At 41.6% G+C, this 21,256-nt stretch overlaps 1 protein-coding gene across 1 annotated transcript; it reads left to right on the top strand.

Annotated features, from left to right (window-relative positions):
• Positions 1 to 5,335: 5,335 nt before the first annotated feature.
• On the top strand, positions 5,336 to 16,449 carry PSMA6 (proteasome 20S subunit alpha 6). The gene is made up of 7 exons (XM_068398394.1): positions 5,336 to 5,527; positions 9,659 to 9,753; positions 10,510 to 10,591; positions 10,828 to 10,983; positions 12,927 to 13,105; positions 15,233 to 15,327; positions 16,240 to 16,449. Exons 1-7 carry the CDS (start codon positions 5,452 to 5,454, stop codon positions 16,295 to 16,297), a joined length of 741 nt encoding a protein of 246 aa, XP_068254495.1. The 5' UTR covers positions 5,336 to 5,451; the 3' UTR covers positions 16,298 to 16,449.
• Positions 16,450 to 21,256: the final 4,807 nt, after the last annotated feature.

Genomic DNA, 21,256 nt, shown 5'->3' on the forward strand with positions numbered 1-21,256 from the left:
GTACAGATATTTTTATAAAACCTATCCCAAGTTATAAATAAAGCAAGAAAAATAGTGCATATTACAGGAAAAGTGTTCTAAGTGTTTGTATGGTAAACATGTTCATTTATTGCACTTACCACTTTAATGCAAATTTTTCTCCCCAAAAAACATGGAAATGCCATATTAATCTCAGATGACAGATCATGTTTTTGTCACATTTGTCTTGCATACTGAAAAAATCCTCAGTTTGAAACTGAGCTGAATCATACAGATCTTTTTGTACAGTATTTGCAGTTCTGAGCTTTTGTCGTGTCCCAGGACAAGCTCCCTCAGAACGCTTAGCATTCAAGTGTGTTCCCTCCTATTTTTTTTCACGTCAGAGAGCTATCCTGACACTTTTTCTACTCCTGGTTTGTAAACCAGCAGGTGTGATTTGCATGCAGTCCTGTTCTTCAGGTACTGCGCAGAAAGTGTAGAGGAACTGGATACCTCTTCAGGTAACCTAGAACCTTGGTTTTAAATTCATCATGTTGTTGGTAGAATTCATCACAGACCCCTTTTCTGACAGAACGTGCCAGCTCCTATATGTCATCTGTTTTTTGGAGTCTGTCAGGGAAAGCAGAGAGATTGGATCTTCTTCCTTCACTCCTCAAACCAATTTACTTCTAATTTGTCAGAAGATTGTTTTATAATTCTGTAAGTCAGAGAACTGCCACATCTCCTTAAAAATGCAAATACTGCTTTGTTAAAGTAAGTGTCTTCTCCTGTACAGGACTGCTTAGTTAGCAACTGTTGCTCTGTGTGAGGGTTACTTACCCTCTGTATGAAGTTCTACAACAGCATGAGCTGATCTGAATCAGTGCTGTTACAGTCCCAGTTTGGGACTAGCTCTGGTGGTCGTGCAGTCCTAAGCAATTCAGAGCTAGGTCAGCTGAATGCAAGCCCTTTAAAAAATGTGTTGTTTTGTCTGGGTCAAAAATTGGCGTTGTTGTGCAGAACTAGCACCATTGCACAAGTACTGGTACCTGTGTGGGAGGGGGGCTGAAATGTCAGGCTGCAGAAGGTGGGCCCCTGCAGCTCTGCCCCAGGTCAGCTTTAGCTGACCAGAAACTGTACCTTCAGGTTATCCATTTTGTTGTGAGGCATGTTCATCCACTGAAGCTTGCATTTCACCTCACCCTGGTCATTAGCAGACATGCATAGTACCAACATCTAACTGGAATAAATGCATCCTGTACTTCCTTTTGACTGAGAACAGACATGTCCCTAATCAATCCCTTGGGTTTCATCTCGAAACTGTTCTTACAGAGATACCATAATACCTTCTAAATAGTAACATTTCCTAAATACACATTCCTAGCATATTTAGGGGAAGATGGAACAGAATCTGGAATTTACAACAGGAAGATGTCCCAACATTACTGTCAGACTGTTGTGACTTTTTTTTTCCTTATGTTTGCGGCTAATACACTTTACTGTAGATCCTTATAGGAAATTAATGGCCTCCTCTCGCTGGAACCAAAGAGGAAACATTAGTCATCAACCTACAGACTTTTTCAATTTCATACCACCTGTTCATATAGATGTACACAGTCTCCAGAGGCTCAGTTCTGTCTGAGGTTAATTATTTGCATTTTCTTTAAGATATTTGTGAAATAACATTGCTTTTGTGTGGCTGGCAGTCTGGAAATGTCAGATTACCGAAAGAGGGAATTTAGAGATAACAGTGAATATGAGGATTTGCTTCTGAGTATGTAAAAGGAATTCAGGGCGGAGTTCATTGGCAAGAAACCCGAGAGCCAAACCAAAGCAATCTACCAGCAAATCTACTGACATCTACCAGCAGATCTACTTGACATCTACTACTTCTTAGTACAGCAGTACAGTAAAAATCCAAGGATTTTTAATGTCTGTCTGGTAGTAGTTTATTAGATTGATGGGTCCATGCTGAATGCCAGAAAGACAAGTCCTCCAAACCTTGCAGCAACTGGTACCCCTGAAAACATGACAAATGACGGTGATGGCCATTGCTAGCACGCTGAGGAGAACAGGAATCGGAAGGAAATAACGCTTAGCTTAGGCTGCCACGTGCCAGGGAGTCGGAGACATCTTGGCAAGATAGACTTGAGGAAGGCTGAACTGACTCAGCCTGTGCTTCAGCTACTTCGTGAATAGCTTCATCTCCAAGATCACCCACTTCTTGTTTACTATGTTAGAAACATGTCAGTGGGAACAGTCTTCCTCAGGATCCTGCAAGACAGACTTTGACTCTCATATGGTTGATCAGAGGTGATGAACACTAAACCAAAAATACGTGATTGCTCTTCTGAAACAAAACTGTATTTTGGAAACTGACGAAATTGCTACATAGATGGAGAACATTTCTGGAAGCTGAAAGTAGCATGACTTCTACTCCATCATGCCCATGGTATTGAGCAACTGTTAGTCTTTCCTTGGTCTAAGTCAAATATTGAATCTTTTGATTCCAAACACTTAAGGATTTTCTCGATTACTTTTTGGCAACCAGGCTGAATGCTTGGCAATGACTTCCCTTTTCCCATCCGCCTTTTTCTCATGGGAAAAAAAAATCTGACATTAAACTCCAGTGTTATAGAATGGAAGAGCTTTGTACATGGAAGGACTGGGAGGATAGGAATCCTCAGCCTGGAGAAACACAGGTCTTAAAGAGACACAGAGGTCACAATAATCATGAGTGTCATGGAGGGGACGCATAGGGATCAATTGCTTGCTGTCTCTTCCAGTACAAAAGTGGCATCGAATGGTGCTGGCAGAGAGAAGGTTCAGATGAAAGATGAGGTTTCAGATGAAACCACAAAATGCGTCGTTATGTTGAGCAACTCTTTGCCAGGGCATGTCATGGATGCAAGATGTTTGCATGAGTTCAAGGGGAGACCAGCAAGGGTTATTAAATAACCAGACGCTATCTCTGCCTTGGGAAGTCCCTTCAGACGGTTGGAGACTGGGAGAGTATTCAGGGAGTGTATCATTAAAGGCTCTCTGGAGTCTTAATACTTTTCCTTGGGCACCCACGTTTGGCCACAGCTGGAGACGGGGCATGTGACTAGGCAGACTCTGTCGGACCAGGCACGGGCGTTCTTACATGTTCATATTCTCTGTGTTCCAGCGCTTGCATCACAGCTTTAAACATGTCATGTCTGCCTGCAAAGTGCTTCCCTAATGAAGGGGACAAACTGTGTCCTGTAATACATAGCGAGACATTTTATCCTCCCATCATATTAATAAGCAAGGAAAAGTATAGTGAAAAATCCAAGAAAGCAGACTTCTAATGTATGGCATACACAAAAAGCACCTGCAATCTGCTATTTCAACAAAGATTAAGCTCATACAATAATAATCTTTTAAAATAGAGGTGTGGATACCAAAACACAGCTTTTCCAACTCTTTTAATGACTGACTTTTTTTAAAAAAAGCCTTCCCACAAAGAGTAGGGGAAATCCAAGACGCTGAAAGGCAAAAAGTGCATATATTCACAAGTTTAATTTTGGGGAATTTCCCATTGTACTGGACAATGATAAAAAGCCTTTTAAACATCACATTATAAAGCAGCTGCGGCAACAATTATTATGAGTACCTTAAACATCTTTTTTGAGGTTAGTATATTTCTTTGCTGTAAAATTACACTTACTGAAGAGAACACATGGAAATATTTTGTTTAGAAAATGAAGATGGGTTTTGTTTTCCTGGCTGGCTGTACGGCTCACAATGATACTTTTCTCCAGTTTTCTGCTATTTTCGTGCATGTTCTCTAACGCAGGCCCAGCAGGTTTGAGGTTTTCTATCACGCAGAACCTGTTTGATCAGCCTGACCATTCCCCCCGCTCCGCGCTGCCCACCGCCCCTCAGCTTCCACGCACCTTCTCGCCGTGCAGCCGAAGGGGGCAAGTTCTCAGCCTCACTGGTTAAACGCATTACAGCTGCCGCGCTGCAATGGCCTGCATTTTGCTCACAACATGTGATGGATTTTGTCTACCTAGACTTTAGTAAGGCCTTTGACACCATCTCCCACAGCATTCTCCTGGAGAAACTGGCTGCTCATGGCTTGGATGGGCGTACACTTTGCCGGGTAAAAAACTGGCTGGATGGCCAGGGCCAAAGAGTTGCGGTGAATGGAGTTAAATCCAGTTGGTGGCCAGTCATAAGTGGTGTTCCCCAGGGCTCAGTGTTGGGGCCAGTTCTCTTTAATATCTTTATCAATGATCTGGACGAGGGCATCGAGTGCACCCTCAGTAAGTTCGCAGATGACGCCAAGTTGGGCGCGAGTGTTAATCTGCTTGAGGGTAAGAAGGCTCTGCAGACGGATCTCAACAGGTTGGATCGATGGGCTGAGGCCAACCGTATGAGGTTCAACAAGGCCAAGTGTCGGGTTCTGCACTTGGGGCACAACAACCCCATGCACCACTACAGGCTTGGGGAAGAATCACTGGAAAGCTGCCTGGTGGAAAAGGACCTGGGCGTGTTGATTGATGGCCAGCTGAATATGAGCCAGCAGTGTGCCCAGGTGGCCAAGGAGGCCAACAGCATCCTGGCTTGTATCAGAAATAGGTGTGGCCAGCAGGACTAGGGAAGTGATTGTCCCCCTGTACTCGGCACTGGTGAGGCCGCACCTCGACTACTGTGTTCAGTTTGGGGCCCCTCACTGCAAGAAAGACATGGAGGTGATGGAGAGAGTCCAAAAAAAGGGCAACAAAGCTGGGGAAGGGTCTAGAGCACAAGTCTTATGAGGAGCGGCTGAGGGAACTGGAGTTGTTTAGCCTGGAGAAAAGGAGGCTGAGGAGAGACCTTATTGCTCTCTACAACTATCTGAAAGGAGGTTGTAGCGAGGCAGATGTTGGTCTCTTCTCCCAAGTAACAAATGATAGACAAGAGGAAATGGCCTCAAGTTGCGCCAGGGGAGGTTTAGATTGGATATTGGGAAAAATTTCTTCACGGAAAGGGTTGTCAAGCAGTGGAACAGGCTGTCCAGGGAAGTGGTGGAGTCACCACCCCTGGAGGTATTTAAAAGACGAGTAGATGGGGTGCTTGGAGACATGGTTTAGTGGTAGGTTTGGGAGTCCTGGGTTAACGGTTGGACTCGATGTTCTTAAAGGTCCTTTCCAACCAGAACGATTCTACGATTCTACGTAGGTGACATGTCGCGACATTACAGCTCCCAGCCGCGCAGCACCGAGGCCGCCCCCCGCCCCAGTGCGCATGCGCGGCATAGGAGCGGCGGCCGCGGGGGGGGGGGGGCGGGCGGGGGGAAGAGCCGCGGCGCTCGGGCATGCGCAGTGGTGGAGGTGGAGCGTGACGGTGCGCGAGCGGAGTGTGTTTCGGCGCCTGCGCGGAACGCGTAACCCGGAAGCGCTCCGCCGGTGCCGTGCGTGCGGTCGCGGAGGGGCCCTGCACGCCTGGAGCCCCTCGGCCGCGCCGCCCTGCCCCGTACTCGCCATGTCCCGAGGCTCCAGCGCCGGCTTCGACCGCCACATCACCATCTTCTCGCCCGAGGGCCGCCTTTACCAAGTCGGTGGGTGTCTGGCCCCGGGGATGCTGCCGCTGAATTGCCCCGTCACGGGCCCGGCCTGCCCACGCCGCCGCCGCTTCCCGCCGAGCGAGGCTGCAGCTGGCTCGGAGAGGCTCCACCGAGCCTGGCTGCCGTTGGGGAGGGTGGGAAACGTGGCGCCTCCCGTGGCCGGGGAGTCTCGGTTCCCGCCTTGCCTGGTCCCGCGGTGTGCGGGGAGAAGCCTGGAGCAGCTGCGGCCCCGGTCGTGCCGGCGTGGGGGCCTGGGAAAGGGATCCTCGCGTGAGATAAGGAAAGCTTAGAGCCAGGGTAGGCCCCCTCGAGTGTCCCCTGCCACGGGGAGGCACCTCCTGTGATTTCCCGGTGTTTGATTTCAGATGCTTGAAGACCAGACTGACAGTTATCCAGAAGCTGTTTATTCCCCCTAAAGTATTTCTTTCAGTTTATCTTGTCAAACTTAAGAGCACTGTGCTTTGGAACCTGAGAACTACAGTAGCTGTTAGAAGTGGGACTGCCTCAAACCCTGCATGCCAGAGTAACAGTTGGGTTTTGGAGGTAACCCATGGTCTCCCTTGTTACACCTGAATGCCATCATGGCCTGTGAGATAGCAGCAACCATCCTTTGTTTCCAGGTTTCTTTGAACATTCTGCAATTAAGCTGCAGCCTCACTTCATCTTCTGTAAGCCACTGAATCTTTTAGTCTTATTTTTACAGTGCACCAGACTCTGCAAAAGAGCCTCATGGTGCTGCTTCTGCAGAATACTCTGTAACAGCATAGTCAGCTCGTAGTCTGGCAGGGCAGATCTCTTACAGTGCTCCTGAAGGATCCTCACAACAGGGCCAGATGAATCCTTAATGGTATCTTCTCCTGGAGCTTAGTGGCTCTTCCCCAGCTGCCGTGGCCTCACTGCACATACCTTGCACACCATGTCCATGCATCCATCTGTTCTCCAGGAAAGGAGGTTGCTGGGACCAGGCTGTGTGAATTGTCCGTGGTAGCCAATAGTTTGTTTTGTGTCTGCCCTTGAGGTTTTTCTTGGGAAGAAGGCTATGTGGAATAGGCTTCATGGGCAGGCGGCCCAGACTCGAGCAGTCCTTTCTCCAAGGGGCAACTAAGAAAGTGCCTGTGTGTAGCTGTCCATACACAGGTAGAAAGTTACTTGTACTATATACTTACATACGAGTGCTGTCTTATACTTGGAGTATGTATAAGGCTTGTATGCAACTTGGCGTAGTAAGCCTTATACATATGGGTGGTAGGGACAGCACTTCCTCACACAGGATATCAGTGGCTCTGAGATGGAAGAGTCATGGGCTCTGACCTTCCATTGCCATTAAAACAGGCTGGTTGGTCTGCATCGCCTTTCTGGCTGTTTCTCTGTTGCAGTACTACTTGTTGGGAATGGTTACTGCATCCTGTAGCTAAGAGGAAACCAAGCCTCGGTTTCCTACCTCCTGGGTATATCCAAGCATTAGGTTAATGTGTGAGAAATGTGCAGTACCTCCATATCTTTTACCCATGTCTTAGAAGCAAGTATCTGCGTGTGTATTTGAGAGCCTCTGCACACAGCCTGAAGCTGTCTTAAAGATATTTTGAGTACCTATATGCTATAGGAAGAAAAATACATAGGTGTGCGTAGTTAACTTCAAGCAAGTATGAGCTCACTTTACCCGCAGCCAGGCTGATAACTCAGGCATGGTGCCACACTAGTGTCTCTGTTGGCCAGCACCTAGCCACAGCATGGGCAGAAAGCTCTTGTCCACTTGCAGTCAAATATCCGAATCTAGCTTTTGTCTTTCTTTCTGTTGTTCTTTTTGATTCCTGTACATCCTTCTCCATGTGATGGATTCAGATCAACTAGGTGCTGTCAAGGATGGATATGGACACCTGTTGCTTTAAGTCTGCATTAAAACGTGAGGTTTTTCTGGAGGTTGGCAGTACCTGAACAGAGATTTCCGGTGTAGTGATATTGGACTAAAATGCTTGTGCTTTGCCTTAAATCTGTCTTCTGCTTCCGAAGCTGAGAAAGCTCATGTGCCTTTGAAGTGATTTCATATTAGAAAAGTAACAGTTATTTCATATACACTTCTCGTTGCTGTGATTAAAATCCCTCAGAGCACCGGTGTTGTCTTGCCACCTATTAGTTCCAGTCTTCAAAGGTGATGTTTCATCTGAGTGGAACTTTGGGAGGTGGAGAAAATTAATATGGTCAAATTTCTGACTATTATGATGTATTTAGGGAACAGCAATGAACTGCTTTTTTCAGAAAGAACGTGTGCAGTACTGTTTAAATACTTGCATAGCAGAAAACAGGCTTAAAATGCCACTAGCGATTTGGATTTATTATACTGTAAGAGCCACTTCACTTTTTGGCTTGTCTCTTTGAAAACTGATCAATGCAGATGGTAACAGGAACAGGGCAAGAAAGGACTGCAATTCAGCAAGCCTGACTGTCAGTACTTGTGAGCAAAAACAGTTTGTGAGGGCACCTATTCCTGCTCCCACCTAAGCATCACAGAATCACAGAACAGTTGAGGGGGGAAGGGACCTCTGGAGATCATCTGGTCCAACGCCCTGCTCAGGCAGGGCCACCCAGAGCTGGTTGCCCAGGAAGACATCCAGATGGCTTTTGAATATCTCCAAGGATGGAGACTCCACAACCTCTCTGGGCTACCTGTGCCAGTGCTCAGTCGCCCTCACAGTAAAAAAGTGTTTCCTGATGTTCAGACGGACCCTCCTGTGTTTTGGTTTGTGCCCATTGCCTCTGGTCCTGTCACTGGGCACCACTGAAAAGAGCCTGTCTCTGTCCATCTTCTTTACACCCTCCCTTCGGACACTTGTACACATAAATAAGCGTTGCAGAGCCCTGGCCTGGGGCTTCAAACATGACCAGTTTGCAGGCAGTGTTAGCTCATGTCCCGCTGGGTTCTGTGCTTTGCTGCAGGCTAGCACTGATCATCCCAGGGAAGGCAAGTGAAGAGGTGAGTGGAGTTGTGCATCTAGCAGAGAGAAAGGGGGAACGTTCCTCATGGCATGTTTGGGTAGCCAGTAAATGCTCTGATGCCTGAGAGTAATAAATACAATGCCATTAAATACATGGCAGTCAGACCTTCCACAACACTGACTCAGCAAATTGAACGTCAAGATCCTGGTATTGCGAGAGTTGTTTTTTCATTTTCAGATTATTCCTCTCCTGTTGTGCAGCCTCTTCTATAGATTTGCACGCAGCATTTAAAACAGCTGAATTTCTAGCTCCTATTATTTTAGAAGATAGTTTTAACAATTTTCTGCACTGTTGGTTAGACATGTTCTAAATTCCATTTTCATTCCAATAGCTAACAAAAAAATCATCTACATTTAGCTACTGCCTGAAACTTGCCTCTCCTAACCAGACATTAGGGAATTCTGAATGTTTATCATATATTGCCAGATAAATTATTTTTAAAGTTGTTCTTGAGGCTTTTGAAACCATTAAACAAGGGGAATTCATTTCATGGATGATACCAAGTAAATCTTAATCCATTACATTTATGTGAAAAATGCTGTTTAGTTGGCATGTGCATAGGTTTCATTTAAAGTGAATAAAAGCATTGCAGTGTTTGAACATCAAGTCAGAAAATGTGATAGTAATGTTAAAACCAATCTTCTGTGCCTGGTCCATCTTTTCAGTTTTCACGTGTATCAGTTAAAATCTGCAAAAGAAAATTACATCCTTGCAATGGTAATAATGCTTCGATTACTAAACTTCTGCATGTTAAGAAGTCTTATGTAAGGATTTACCATTACTGTAGGTTAAGGTTGGACTGTTTTGGTCAAGTGCAGAACAGCCTTTTTGTTTTAAAACAAATTCTGTTACTGTTAAGCATTCTAACTGAACAAAAGGCAAATTATTAGAAATATTTGAAGGAAACAGTGATAGTGGTTTTGTGAAGTGAGTCAATGACTTAATTCCCATCAGAACACTGTTGTGTACGTTGTATTAAAGACCTTAAAGACAAAGTGTTGCACAAATATTTGCACAAGTATTAAAAAGGCCAGAACTTGGTGAGACTTCTGTGTTGGGGGAGGTGTGTCAGACTTATTTGTATGAATATCTCTAACACTGTTTTTTATTAACTTTTACATATATTTTTAGAATATGCTTTTAAGGCCATAAACCAGGGTGGACTTACATCTGTAGCTGTTCGTGGGAAAGATTCTGCAGTAATTGTAACACAGAAGAAAGTACCTGTAAGTAGTCCGTTTTCGAGAGGGAGGCTGGTAGGAGATAAGAAAAAAGATGGGGGTGAGGCTCTGCAATATTGGTACTGTATTTATTAGCATTGACATATATAACAGTGTGGATTGAATATCTTATTATCATTCTGCTTATTATAAAGTTCTAGCTCCATTTAGTGCTCAATCATACATTTCCTCACCACGTATTGTAATATTGGTTTTCACTGTAGCTGTCGAAGGGTTAAAGCTAAAATATGGAGTTGGGCCTGCTGTACTTTGCCATGTGTACATTATTCTGGCTTGTAAGGGCTGAGTTGTCCATAATCAGTTTCCTGATTTCTTTAATTCCTACTCAGAAAATGTTATCCCAATAGCATGCAGAACAGATTTTCCTGAGTGTTTCAGAACAGTAGTGATGTATTGTTGACGAAGGGGGAAAACCCTTGCATTTGAAGGGCAGCATCCAATAAGAGCTCAAGTTTTTGTATGTGTGTTCTCTAAGTTTCTTCAGAGCGAAAGGGACTTTGATGTTGGTCATGCTCTAGCTGTCAGCCTTTTTGAGATATTGAGGTTATCATCTTCCTCGTTCTCCTATTTATTCCTTCACATGCCTATAGCAGTAAATAGTAGAGAGCCTGAAAGACAATTTTTAGCTGTTATTTGATTTTTTTTTTGGCTCTTCTGTAAATACCGGAGCATACAGAGTCTGTCTTTTTTGTACTTGAAGGACAGTGTTTTCTGTTAAGTTTACTTCTATTTCCTCTTTAGGACAAGTTACTGGATTCCAACACAGTGACTCATTTATTCAGAATTACTGAAAATATTGGCTGTGTGATGACAGGAATGACAGGTATTTAATTCACCATCTTTTTACGTATCTGAAGTGTGTCAGGTTTTTTATATAGTTCGCCAACTTTGCATCACATAAAACAAATAAGTGGCCTAAGGAGATTTGTTCCACTCAGTCTGGTTTTGGAGAGCTTGTCTAGTTCTGATATGTGTATTTAAAGACAACTTAAAGTTGAGCCTGGAATTCACATTCTCAAGCAATGCTAGGAGAAATTAATCTTAGTTCTTTCTGTCTAGCTGACAGCAGATCCCAGGTGCAGAGAGCCCGCTATGAGGCTGCTAACTGGAAGTACAAGTATGGCTATGACATCCCTGTGGATATGCTGTGTAAAAGGATTGCAGATATTTCTCAGGTCTATACGCAAAATGCTGAAATGAGGCCTCTTGGTTGCTGTAAGTATAGTGCATGAAATTAATCTTTCCTGTTTCTTGTCTAAGTTTGCAACTTCAAGTATTAAGAAATTCTCACCCATTTTCAAATTGTGCGAGATATGGATGTAACTGAAGGAGTAAGAGGGATGAACAACCAAATGAGAAAGCAGTATTGGAAGTCTTGAATTGGAGACATGATTTTACCATTGATGCAGCATTTGAATTCGAGTAAATGATTTAGCCTCTTTAGAATGTGTGATACTCTTTCACCTTACTTTTTGGGGCCTAGTCTGTTTGCAGTGCACAGTGATGTCTCTGAATGGGAGATGCTCCTTTTACCGGTGTCTGTGTCTGGGTAAATATCACTGTTAAAACAGACATATGGAGAGTGCAGTTATGCTTGTGCAAGTTTTGTGACGTTTTTATCTAAGTAGTAAGTATAGGACAAAAACTGCGTAATTTTTGCTCTTAACTTAACCATGATATATATAATGTAGAGAAGAAGTGCTTAAAAATATTTCACTTGCAAACGTGTCTGCACCAGTCTTGTTTTATAACAGCAAATGCAGCTTAAATAAAAAAAGATGTGTGTACAGTTGTTTTTTTTGTAGATATTCCTGATCATCTGTGTGTTCTGAGGTTGGTTCTGACTTGGTTTTTCTCTTACATTTGGCTGTGAGCAATTTACAACCATACTGTTAGGCTGTCCGGGAACTGAGATAAAAGACTTAATGTTTCCTCAATTACTTTTTCATGAAACATTCTGTCTGGGTTTCTTTTTGTTTGCTTGGTTTTGTGTTTTTTTAAGGAGAATAGTTTCAGAATTCATGAATCACTTCTCATAATCATAGTAGGCACTAGCACTTCTCACTAAAGAAGTAACATTCTGGGTTGCACCACAGTTTCCATGATGGGGCAATTTTCCTATGCTTGTATGTTTGTAATGTTCAGGAATGATTGTTTCTTTCTTCCCTTGGCATTTCCCATGCCTTGATACGACTGGAAAGTTATTTTTGTTTAAATGCATGAATAAAAATGTATTTTTCTTAACTTTCCTTAAACTTTTTTTGAAAAGATGATGGAAATTTTTTTTCTGTTGTAGTGACAGCTGCTCAGAAGCTTATCAGCTATCACTACTAGTTAAAAGTTATGCAAGCGTAAAGTAAAAATTATTTCAAACTTTGACCTTGTTCTGTTTTGGGTTTTTTTGCAAGTATTGCTTTCAAGTTATTTTTAATATGCATATTGAGACTATACAACTGTAAATCTAGAAGTGTGGGTGAACACAGATGCATTTCAGTGATGTGACCAGTTTGTTACTTGAAGTCTGCCCAACTTGAAAGCATTTACTCAAATGGTCTTGAAAGACTCAGTTTTATCTTCTGATATTTCCACATTTAATTTCAGTGTTCTTTTTTTCCTTTAAAGAGAAGAGGAAAAGGAATGTAATGCAGTGCTTTTCAGGATTATAGTCGAGAAATCTAAAGTTGATCTTTTAATATTTCCATTAATTTTAACATATTTGTAAAGTTGCTTTCTGGTAAAAGGCACATGTTAATAGAACTATTGTTTACACTTGTAAAGTGTAATACAATACACAGGAAGTGAACTGTGGCTGGCTTAATTTTGCGTCGGGATGAAACTTTTGTATTTCCTGAGTCTGTTGTTCTCTACACACTGAGCATGGCAAAAATGTTTCTATGTTTAATGAGTAGCCTTCTTTGGGAATGACAGAAAACTAGTTTGCACTAAACTGAGTTGCACACCTGGTAATGAGACGCTGGAAAGAAATGGCAAATGAGAGATAAAGAGGAAATGGCAGATCTAGGTGCTGGACTGCTTCCCAAAAATGTACTGCTGTGCATGCACATGTTTCACAGGAGAGAAGTATCTATTCTATTCTAGAGTTGAATGAAATTGCTACAATTGGGGAAAGAAATAAATTAACAAATTTTCTCTTCAAGGTATGATTTTGATTGGTATTGATGAAGAACACGGCCCTCAGGTATACAAGTGTGATCCGGCAGGTTACTATTGTGGATTCAAGGCCACAGCTGCAGGAGTTAAACAGACTGAGTCAACCAGTTTTCTTGAAAAGAAAGTAAAGAAGAAATTTGATTGGACATATGAACAAACAGTAGAGGTAGGCCAGCAGAAGGAAATAAAGATTTGTTAAAGTATTTTTAATTCATATCATGTATGTAGGCTTGTGACACAGAGTAGTACAGTTAGGCATTTCCTGTTTTCTTACAGTTCTGTATTGCTGCCAGAGCAAGTGTAGCTATCCAAACAGAAAATCTTTTGACAATATTTTGCAAGTGTTTAAATACTCATCTAATCTGCTTTTTCTGCTTTAGATTAGCTGGAGCAGAATCTATAATTGTAGCACTCCTACTGTAGCTGGTGGCTGGTTACTACAGTGCTTGATTCTGGGAATACCAGTACAATTTTCTTCTAGTGGCACTTAAAATGATATTCGTGTTAGAAAGCATTTCAAACAGGACGGGGTAGTGCTTGTTTGTCAGGTTAGTAAATATAACAGCAGTTATTATGCCTACTGTGAAAACTGTTGTTCCAAGGCCCACCATAAAAATGTGTCCTACTTATAAAATAGGTCAATTAACTTATTTTATAATCATCCTTACTTTTTCACTTACACTGTAGAGATCTGTCTAAACAGTCCTCTTCCATGGCCCACCTGTTTCTCCTGCCAGGACTCGTTCTTCTCTCATAATGTTATGTTTTCTGCATCACAAGATCAGCAGCTGAAATGAGGAATAATAACCCAAGCAACTGACTCCCCTGTAAGATTAAACAGAGTATTGTATTAAGATCCCTGGGAATGCTATGCAGATTCAGACCTTCAGCTAAATTACTTCTGAAGTCTACATTACTGTGAAAGTACCATTTAAACAGAAAGTTCTTCAGCATAAACTCCTAAGTTTTATATGTATATCTTAAGTACTGATTTCCTTAATATGTGATTTCTTTAAAGACCTGAGAGGGTTAAATAATTGTAGCATACTGAAAATGAATGCATTTGAAATTCCCTCAGAGATCCTTTTTTATCCTGACTAAATATTTTTCACGTTAAATGTATTTTTCTGTCACTGCTTGATTATACTGTGCATGTGTCTCAGTTGAGCAGTTGGAGGTAGATGAAACAGTCTTCATATTCTTGTTTTTAATTCATGAAACTACTATGGTATGGTGCTAATACTTAATTGGTAAATAATCTGCCAGTCAAATCCTGGATGTGCTTCTACAGCTTTTTGTTGTGTTTGTAAAAATGCTGAGATAGTGAATGCAGATCAGATACCGTTACTCTAAAAGTTGGCAGTGACAGGGAGAAGCAAATCTGTCAAGCAAAAACAAGAATCACGTTTTTGTAATGTTCTTCACACAGACATACACACACTGCCTTTTTTTTAAAGGCTTGTGGTGTGTTAGAGGTAATGCTACAAGGGTAAGAATTTTGTTTGGGTTATTTGGTTTGGTTTTGGTTTGATAAGACATCAATATAGTCTTACAGAATTATTGCAGAATCAATGTATTACCAACATATTGAAAATAAACTTTAGAAAAGTCTTGTCTGGTGTTCTACACTTCCTAACACATTAGCGATCACAATTTAATGCCAGCGTGTCAGAATAGCTGATTTGATAAGCATATGGCTACATAGCTGTTTTATGGAACTTCTTGTTATGCTCAGTCATCATTTTAGGAATACATCTTTAGCATTATTATGACTCTACTGCAGGGTTAGGTATGAGTGAGGTAGCAAAGAACACCTTTTAAAACAGGTTATGATTAGGGTGGGAAAAAAATAAGTTAAGCCATGATGAAATGCAGCTTTTAAAAACAGCCTACGTAATTTTAATTACCAGAAGACAAGCCAAAATGGAAGCTATGCAAGTGACGTGTGCTTTGAGTAATCTTGGACTGTAATGACAATGTCTGTCTTGTTTGCCCCTGATGAAACATGTTCTGTCCTTGGGACCTGGGGTTTTAGTCTCTGCATGATAAAAGGTTTTGATTTTGTTGTGGTTTTTTTCTGCTACAAAAATGATTGGGCTTTTTAGGGAGAGGACCTGAGAAGGGCCATATTCTGTAACAAGGGGAAACTATTTGAAACTTTTCAGCTGAGGTTTTGAGGTGGAAGGAAATAACTTAAAACTAGAAGGAAGGGTCGTTGTTAATGCTATGTCTATTCAAAAAAAAAAAGCCTTGGTGCTTTCTGTTTAATGATGGGGTTTTTGTCATCTTTCAGACAGCAATAACATGCCTGTCTACTGTACTATCCATTGATTTCAAACCTTCAGAAATAGAAGTTGGTGTAGTTACAGTGGAAAATCCTAAATTCAGGTAAGTGATCAGTGTTGATAAAACTTGGTGTGTTTCCCTGGTTATGTGCAATTACTTTTAACTTCTTGTGTAATGGTAAATTGAGAAAAAAAGATAAGTGTCAGAAGTTGAAGTTTTGGAGGTTTTTTTTACTTGTAACTCTTCAAAATGTTTGGGGTAAAAGGCATTGTTTAAAAAAAAAAATCTTAACGCAGTTTTAAAATGTTTGACATGGTTAAGGGATCCAGTAAAGAAGTGTGTTGTCTTTTGTTTCTTAAAAGGGTATTGCTTTATGTGATGATTAAAATGTAGTCACATCTGGTCTACAGAGAGGCTTCAAACCTTTGGGTGCTACAGGTGCAGTCTTTTGAGTGCTTCCTAATGTGTTTAAAGTTAACATGGTGATGATGGGTGGTTTTGCATTTGGTGGTGTGCGTTTAGGACAACAGAATAGCACAGCATTTTTGAGAAAGCATGCAGGAGCTGCATTACCCCTTTTCTACTGCTGCTCAAGGGTCAAGGGCCAGCTTTCTGCCAAACTTCATTTACCTGTCTTCTGTCCTTTTCAGAAAGGAGGGATAACAAGCAGAGGGAGAAAGCTATGAAAACCTGTGTCCCCCTTGGAGTCATCATACTAATTGCATACCCATTCTTCTTGGGACCAACCAGGTCCCAAGCTGCAAATATATTACTCATGAGGAATAACCTGTTCTTTTTCTACCATTTGTTAATCTCTTTGCTCACTAGTGCCTTTGATTCTTCCTTTATTTTTCGAAAAGATTTGGAATGTCAGCCTGTGGCCCTGGCAGCGGGGCTTTAAAGGGCTGAAAGGTGCATTGTCTAAAACTTAGTTGTGTAGATATTAGGTTGTAATATTGGAGCTTAAGGGAAAGAATCATTTAAGCTATTTAAGATTTCTTTTTGTTCTTTCAGGATCCTTACAGAAGCAGAAATTGATGTGCACCTTGTAGCTCTGGCAGAGAGAGACTAATTAGCATTCCCATTTCCATTGTCTGTGCTTCTGGCCAGGATATTTGGTGAAAAGAAAACACTTATTAATGGCTTTAGATTATGGGTGGAAAACAAATGTTCACCGTATGATGTATTTTACTCTGTACAAATAAAACAGAGGTTTTTGAAATACTTGGTGTCTCCTTTTAATGTAATTTTTTTAACTTTCGGTTCTGTGAAATTATCATCAAAATGCTTGATGACTTTGAATGTTTCTATGATGATTGCTTGCCTTTTAGTTGTATTTTAAGAGAAATTTTATACTCTGCACTATATTTTTCATCTGAGCTATTTGGCTGCTAGTGTGTAAAGTTTTCTATCAGATTATGTGGTGTGTGTGTCTTGAGATAGTTCTTACATCTACATGCGTTCTCTTCTTGCCCTGATGTTAAAAGGCTTATAACATTACTGGTTGAAGTGTGGGGAAATTAAGATCTTAATATTTGCTCAGGTTTGTATGAGGATATGGGACAAAAGTTGAAGGAAAAAACTTGAGCTCTGATTCCCAGTGCAGTCCTTTAGACTCATTTAATTGGGGTGCAGGTAGTGAATTTAACGGACATCTGCTATAAGTAAACAGCTCTGAAGTTAGCATTTATTTAGGGGAACAGATTCTATATGCAGTGTACTTTGGGATTTTGGCTGTTTGTGACCTGCTTGGTTTGGGCAGTGCCAGAAACAATGTTGGGTCTGGATGGGGCCAATAGACAAAGTCCATCAGTAAGAATGTCTCTGGGGAGCAATTCCCCTTGCTCCTGCAAAGGTTCTGGGTTAGGAGAAAAGAGAAGACTGCAAAAACTTGAGTCAAGGTGAAGAAAAATGTGGTTTTGTTTTGCTGCAATTGATGAGGTTTCAGCCTCAGCAGCAAAAAGGGAGATGATAAAAGTTGTGAGGGAGGAGATGCTGAGGAGAAAGGGAAGATTACCAGGCATTTTTGGCTGTTGGGTAGACATGAGTGTCTTCTTGGAAGAATGGGAAGCTAATACAATGTAGCTCCTTCATTCCTCTGCTGTGCTATTCCTATATTGGCTTTAATTACTCCAAAATTCTCTTTGATTTTTTTTGAGACCTTTGGGGAAGGCCTCCTAAGTCGTCACAAACTGGGATTGCTTAATTTTTTCTTTTTGCTTTACAGTTAAAGCCCCTTGAATGTGTATTTTTCAAGTTCATTGTAGTAAAGGAGGTGCAATTTTTTCTTCAGTGGTTTTAATAAAAGATAATGCTAACCTTATGTGATAACTTACGTGAGTTGAGGAGATTCAAATGTACTGTGAATTGTTGGCTTTACAAAGCTTCCTGAATTTCCATTAGTGCCTCCAAATTTCAGCTTCCCGCATGTCAGATAGTGTAGTATAGATGATAAGATGAACCTTGCTTCTGGTTTTGGGTTGGTTATCTGAGAATTGTGTGTGGTTTTGTGCAACAGTTGGCAGAACAAATACTAATGGCACATTTGGAAAGGTCTGTGATGTTCAAAGTGACAGCTGAGTTTCTGAAATTTCCTCAGACCTTTCTTCCTAATACTCCAGCTGTATGACAACCTTAAGTAGACTTAAGTCATCATTTACTCTGCCATAAAATATAATCCACTGAATTTTGTTCTTGATGAGCTTTAATGATGTATATAAAACTTCACTAATGACTTCTTGAACAAAACAAATTAAAAGGAAGATGACAATCAGGGAACCATATGACTAGAGCACATTTGCATAGTGTTTACTATTAAAACTTCCTGCAACACCTTTAATCCTCAATTTTGGAGCTTGTGTGTGATTGTATAAATCAGGTGGCAGTTCTGAGAGCAGTGAGTGTTTGTTCATACCTTACACTTTTTGCAATGCAGAACATCCCATCTTGCATTCAGAGATGATGAAACAAGCTGCCTACAATATATTAACTGGGAATGTTGCATCTTTTTTTTTTAATAAGCAAAGTTAAAATTGCAGCAACTGAAATGCCATTTTTGCTAGTGTTTTGTCCTGTAGTGAAAATTCATGGTTCTCTTTTAATACTAGTCATGGGGATTTTTCTTTTTCAGTCAAAGCTTTTTGTTGTTTGAGATAAGGCAGCTAACACAGGTGGGGATACCTGACCTAATGGGGAAACGCCAAGTATTACACATACACGTGATCACATTCCTCACACCCTGGAGCAGACAGCACCCGCAACCAAACTGTATCAGCCATGGCTGGTGTTGGACTGTACCTGGTATCACCTGGTGTTCCGAACCTGGCACTTGCAGAGAAACTGGAGTATGCATGATGTGATCATACCGCTTCTGGTTTGGGTAGTGCTCATCAAGAGTGGTACCAGACTTGGGCTCACTCCATGTATTTGTGGCTTGTTGTGCCAGTGCTGAAAACTCTGGTAGATGCCGTTACAGTGAGAATGCACGAGTACCTAAGCAGGAATAGGATCAAGCATTATTCGCATACTAGACCCAGATCAGTGTTATCTGTACTAAACTCAGACTGGCTCTGCAGAGCCTTGTAACTGTGTCCACATTACATTCCCAGTACGCTTTATTTGTGGTGTAGAGTGTAAGGATGCAAATGCCAACCAAGGACATGCAGTCAGCTTAGGTAAACCAGTATTTATTTCTGTGAAAAGCATCTGGATTTCTTAGGAGCAATCCCCCCACCCTCCAAGGGGGCCCCAGAAGCAGGAACGGCATGTATTACAGACAGAAATAGCTTAATAGGGAATCATAACATAAATAGTCTGTGGGTCATCAGGAGCTGTCTGTGTATTCATTCATCCTTGAAACAAAAGATGATAAGGCAGGCAGTAATGATCCTCTCTAGGATTTCAGATACTTCTTAAGCCCAACACGTGGTGCTGAATCAACTTGTAATGCACAATGTTAGACCACACCTTTTCACTGTAAAGCCTCCAGTGATGACAGTCTAAGCACAGAGAAGTAGATGTGGAGTTCAGGTGGAGCAAGTACGTGTAGATGTATTACAGCAATTTTAATGGCATGGAATAATATGCTGCATTTGTCTCTACCTTCTCTGTCCTGTTTCTCATTGTAGCTTGCTGGCATCTGAAGAAAAAAAAAATATTAACTTTCCCTTTTTTTTTTCCCCCCGTGACACAGAAGCAAAGCCTGCTATTTTGAGTTTTGCAAAACAGCAGCCTTGTTGGCTCATGAGATAAAGTTTTGTGAAGTGTATCCATGACAGTATTCAAGTTTTCTTCTGGAAAAACCCTGCACTACCTGGGTAATAACGGTAGGGGCATTGCTTTTCATTTTGTAATCAGTGTTTTTTTGAGATGGGAAGTTCTTAAATTGTCATAGCTTGTTCCAACCAGTTCTTGCTAGTAACAATTTGTTCTGTTCTTGTTTTGCTGTAACCCAAACTATTTGGAAACAATGTAAGACATCCTGTAGTTTAGGATCCCTTGGAACAGTGACCTTAAACCTTTCGTGCCCAAACTAAAACAAGGATCATCACCTGCTTATGCAAAGCTGCTTAAAATAGTGTCTGGATTTTGTTTGTTTATCATGATTCTCACACAAAAAAAAGGAACAAAAAAAAACCCCACACTTTCTCCTCTCCTCTGTACTATGTCTGTTCAGATAAACTTGCATTTCTTAACGACTGTCAAACACCTCTGTTAATAGCAGTATTTACTGCTGTTCACCAAGCTTTTCTTAGCCTAGTAATTTTTTCTCTAGTAGTAGTCTTACCCGTGTCACCATCATCTATGAAAATTCTGTGCTACAGTGTTAAAGATGGGAACTGTAATGTACTTGACTGTAAACCTGGTGAATAAATAGACCCAGTATATCACTTAAGTCAAAATCCAGCTAACTGCGTTGGCAGAATTGAGTCATCTAGGAAGAAGTGTGTGCTTTCATTTTTTGTGTTTTCATTCTCCTGACACTTTTTAGAACCTGTCAGCTGTAGCTGAGCTGCTCAGTGCTGCAGATGCACTACACAGCCTTGCTGTGCAGCTCATTGTGGCATAGCTGATATAATGTATGTTGAATCAGAAGCCTCTGGAGGACAGTTCCCTAGCTAAGGCTTTAGCAGCATAGTATGCAGTGCAGATTAGGACACACAAACCAGGCTGTAATTTTTTTGCCACCAAATTATATCTGGTTTGTTTTTTCTCCCAGAAAACTACCTCTTGTGACACCCACTGGCACAGAGAGTTGTGAACCTAAGGTATTTAATCCTGTATGGGATTGCTAGAAAGCAACTCTCCAAAAGTTAGAGTGTCAAACTTGGTAGTTGTGGATGGAGAGACACGGCAGGAATGTGCATGGACTGGGATTGCATGATGAGGAATGGGAATTCCTTTGGGTGAGAAATTACATTGCTGTGATGTTTGCAGGTACGCTCGCCCTGCTCCCTGTTTTGATCCTAGCTATGTCCGCCTTCTTCCTTCAGCCAGCACTGGTGCTTATTTACATTTGCAATGATCCATTCTGTTTCCTAAACTGATGGAAAACATTGGTTTGTTTGGTTCAGTTCTCTGTTGGATTAGTGACCTGAATCAGCTCACTGTAGGATCAAATTGGCCATAGTGCTGGCATAAAGGAGGGAAGAGGGAAATGGGGTTGCACCGCCTCTGGTTTAAGCTGCTGTGGAAACCGCAGTGTGCATCACTGAAGGAACAGGAGTAGCCATAGTTCATTATCCCCTCGACTGCTCTTTGACTTAAACCTATATGATGACACCTGGTCCACCAAAGTGGTATTTGCCTCTGTCGCCAGGTGACACAAGCCATAATTTGAGCAGCACCAAGACTACCCCTTAACTGGGCAGGGTCTAGTCTGAAGAAGGTTTCTTTGGGGACGGTGCTGTTACAGCACCTCCTCCCTGGTTTCACTGCTCCTATACGTGTTGTGTAGCCTAGCAATTTCCAGGGCTACCCGGGGAACCTGACTTGGAAACAAGTCTATGTATTAAAGAAATAAAATTAAATG

The sequence above is a fragment of the Nyctibius grandis genome, chromosome 4, assembly GCF_013368605.1.
Source record: "Nyctibius grandis isolate bNycGra1 chromosome 4, bNycGra1.pri, whole genome shotgun sequence".
NCBI lineage: Eukaryota > Metazoa > Chordata > Aves > Nyctibiiformes > Nyctibiidae > Nyctibius > Nyctibius grandis.

Excerpts from the sequence above, each read along its gene's own strand:
- PSMA6 (XM_068398394.1), top strand. The coding sequence starts at position 5,452 with ATGTCCCGAGGCTCCAGCGCCGGCTTCGACCGCCACATCACCATCTTC. Across the intron at positions 10,984-12,926 it reads AATGAGGCCTCTTGGTTGCT|GTATGATTTTGATTGGTATT; the intron begins GTAAGTATAGTG and ends TTTCTCTTCAAG. Across the intron at positions 13,106-15,232 it reads CATATGAACAAACAGTAGAG|ACAGCAATAACATGCCTGTC; the intron begins GTAGGCCAGCAG and ends GTCATCTTTCAG.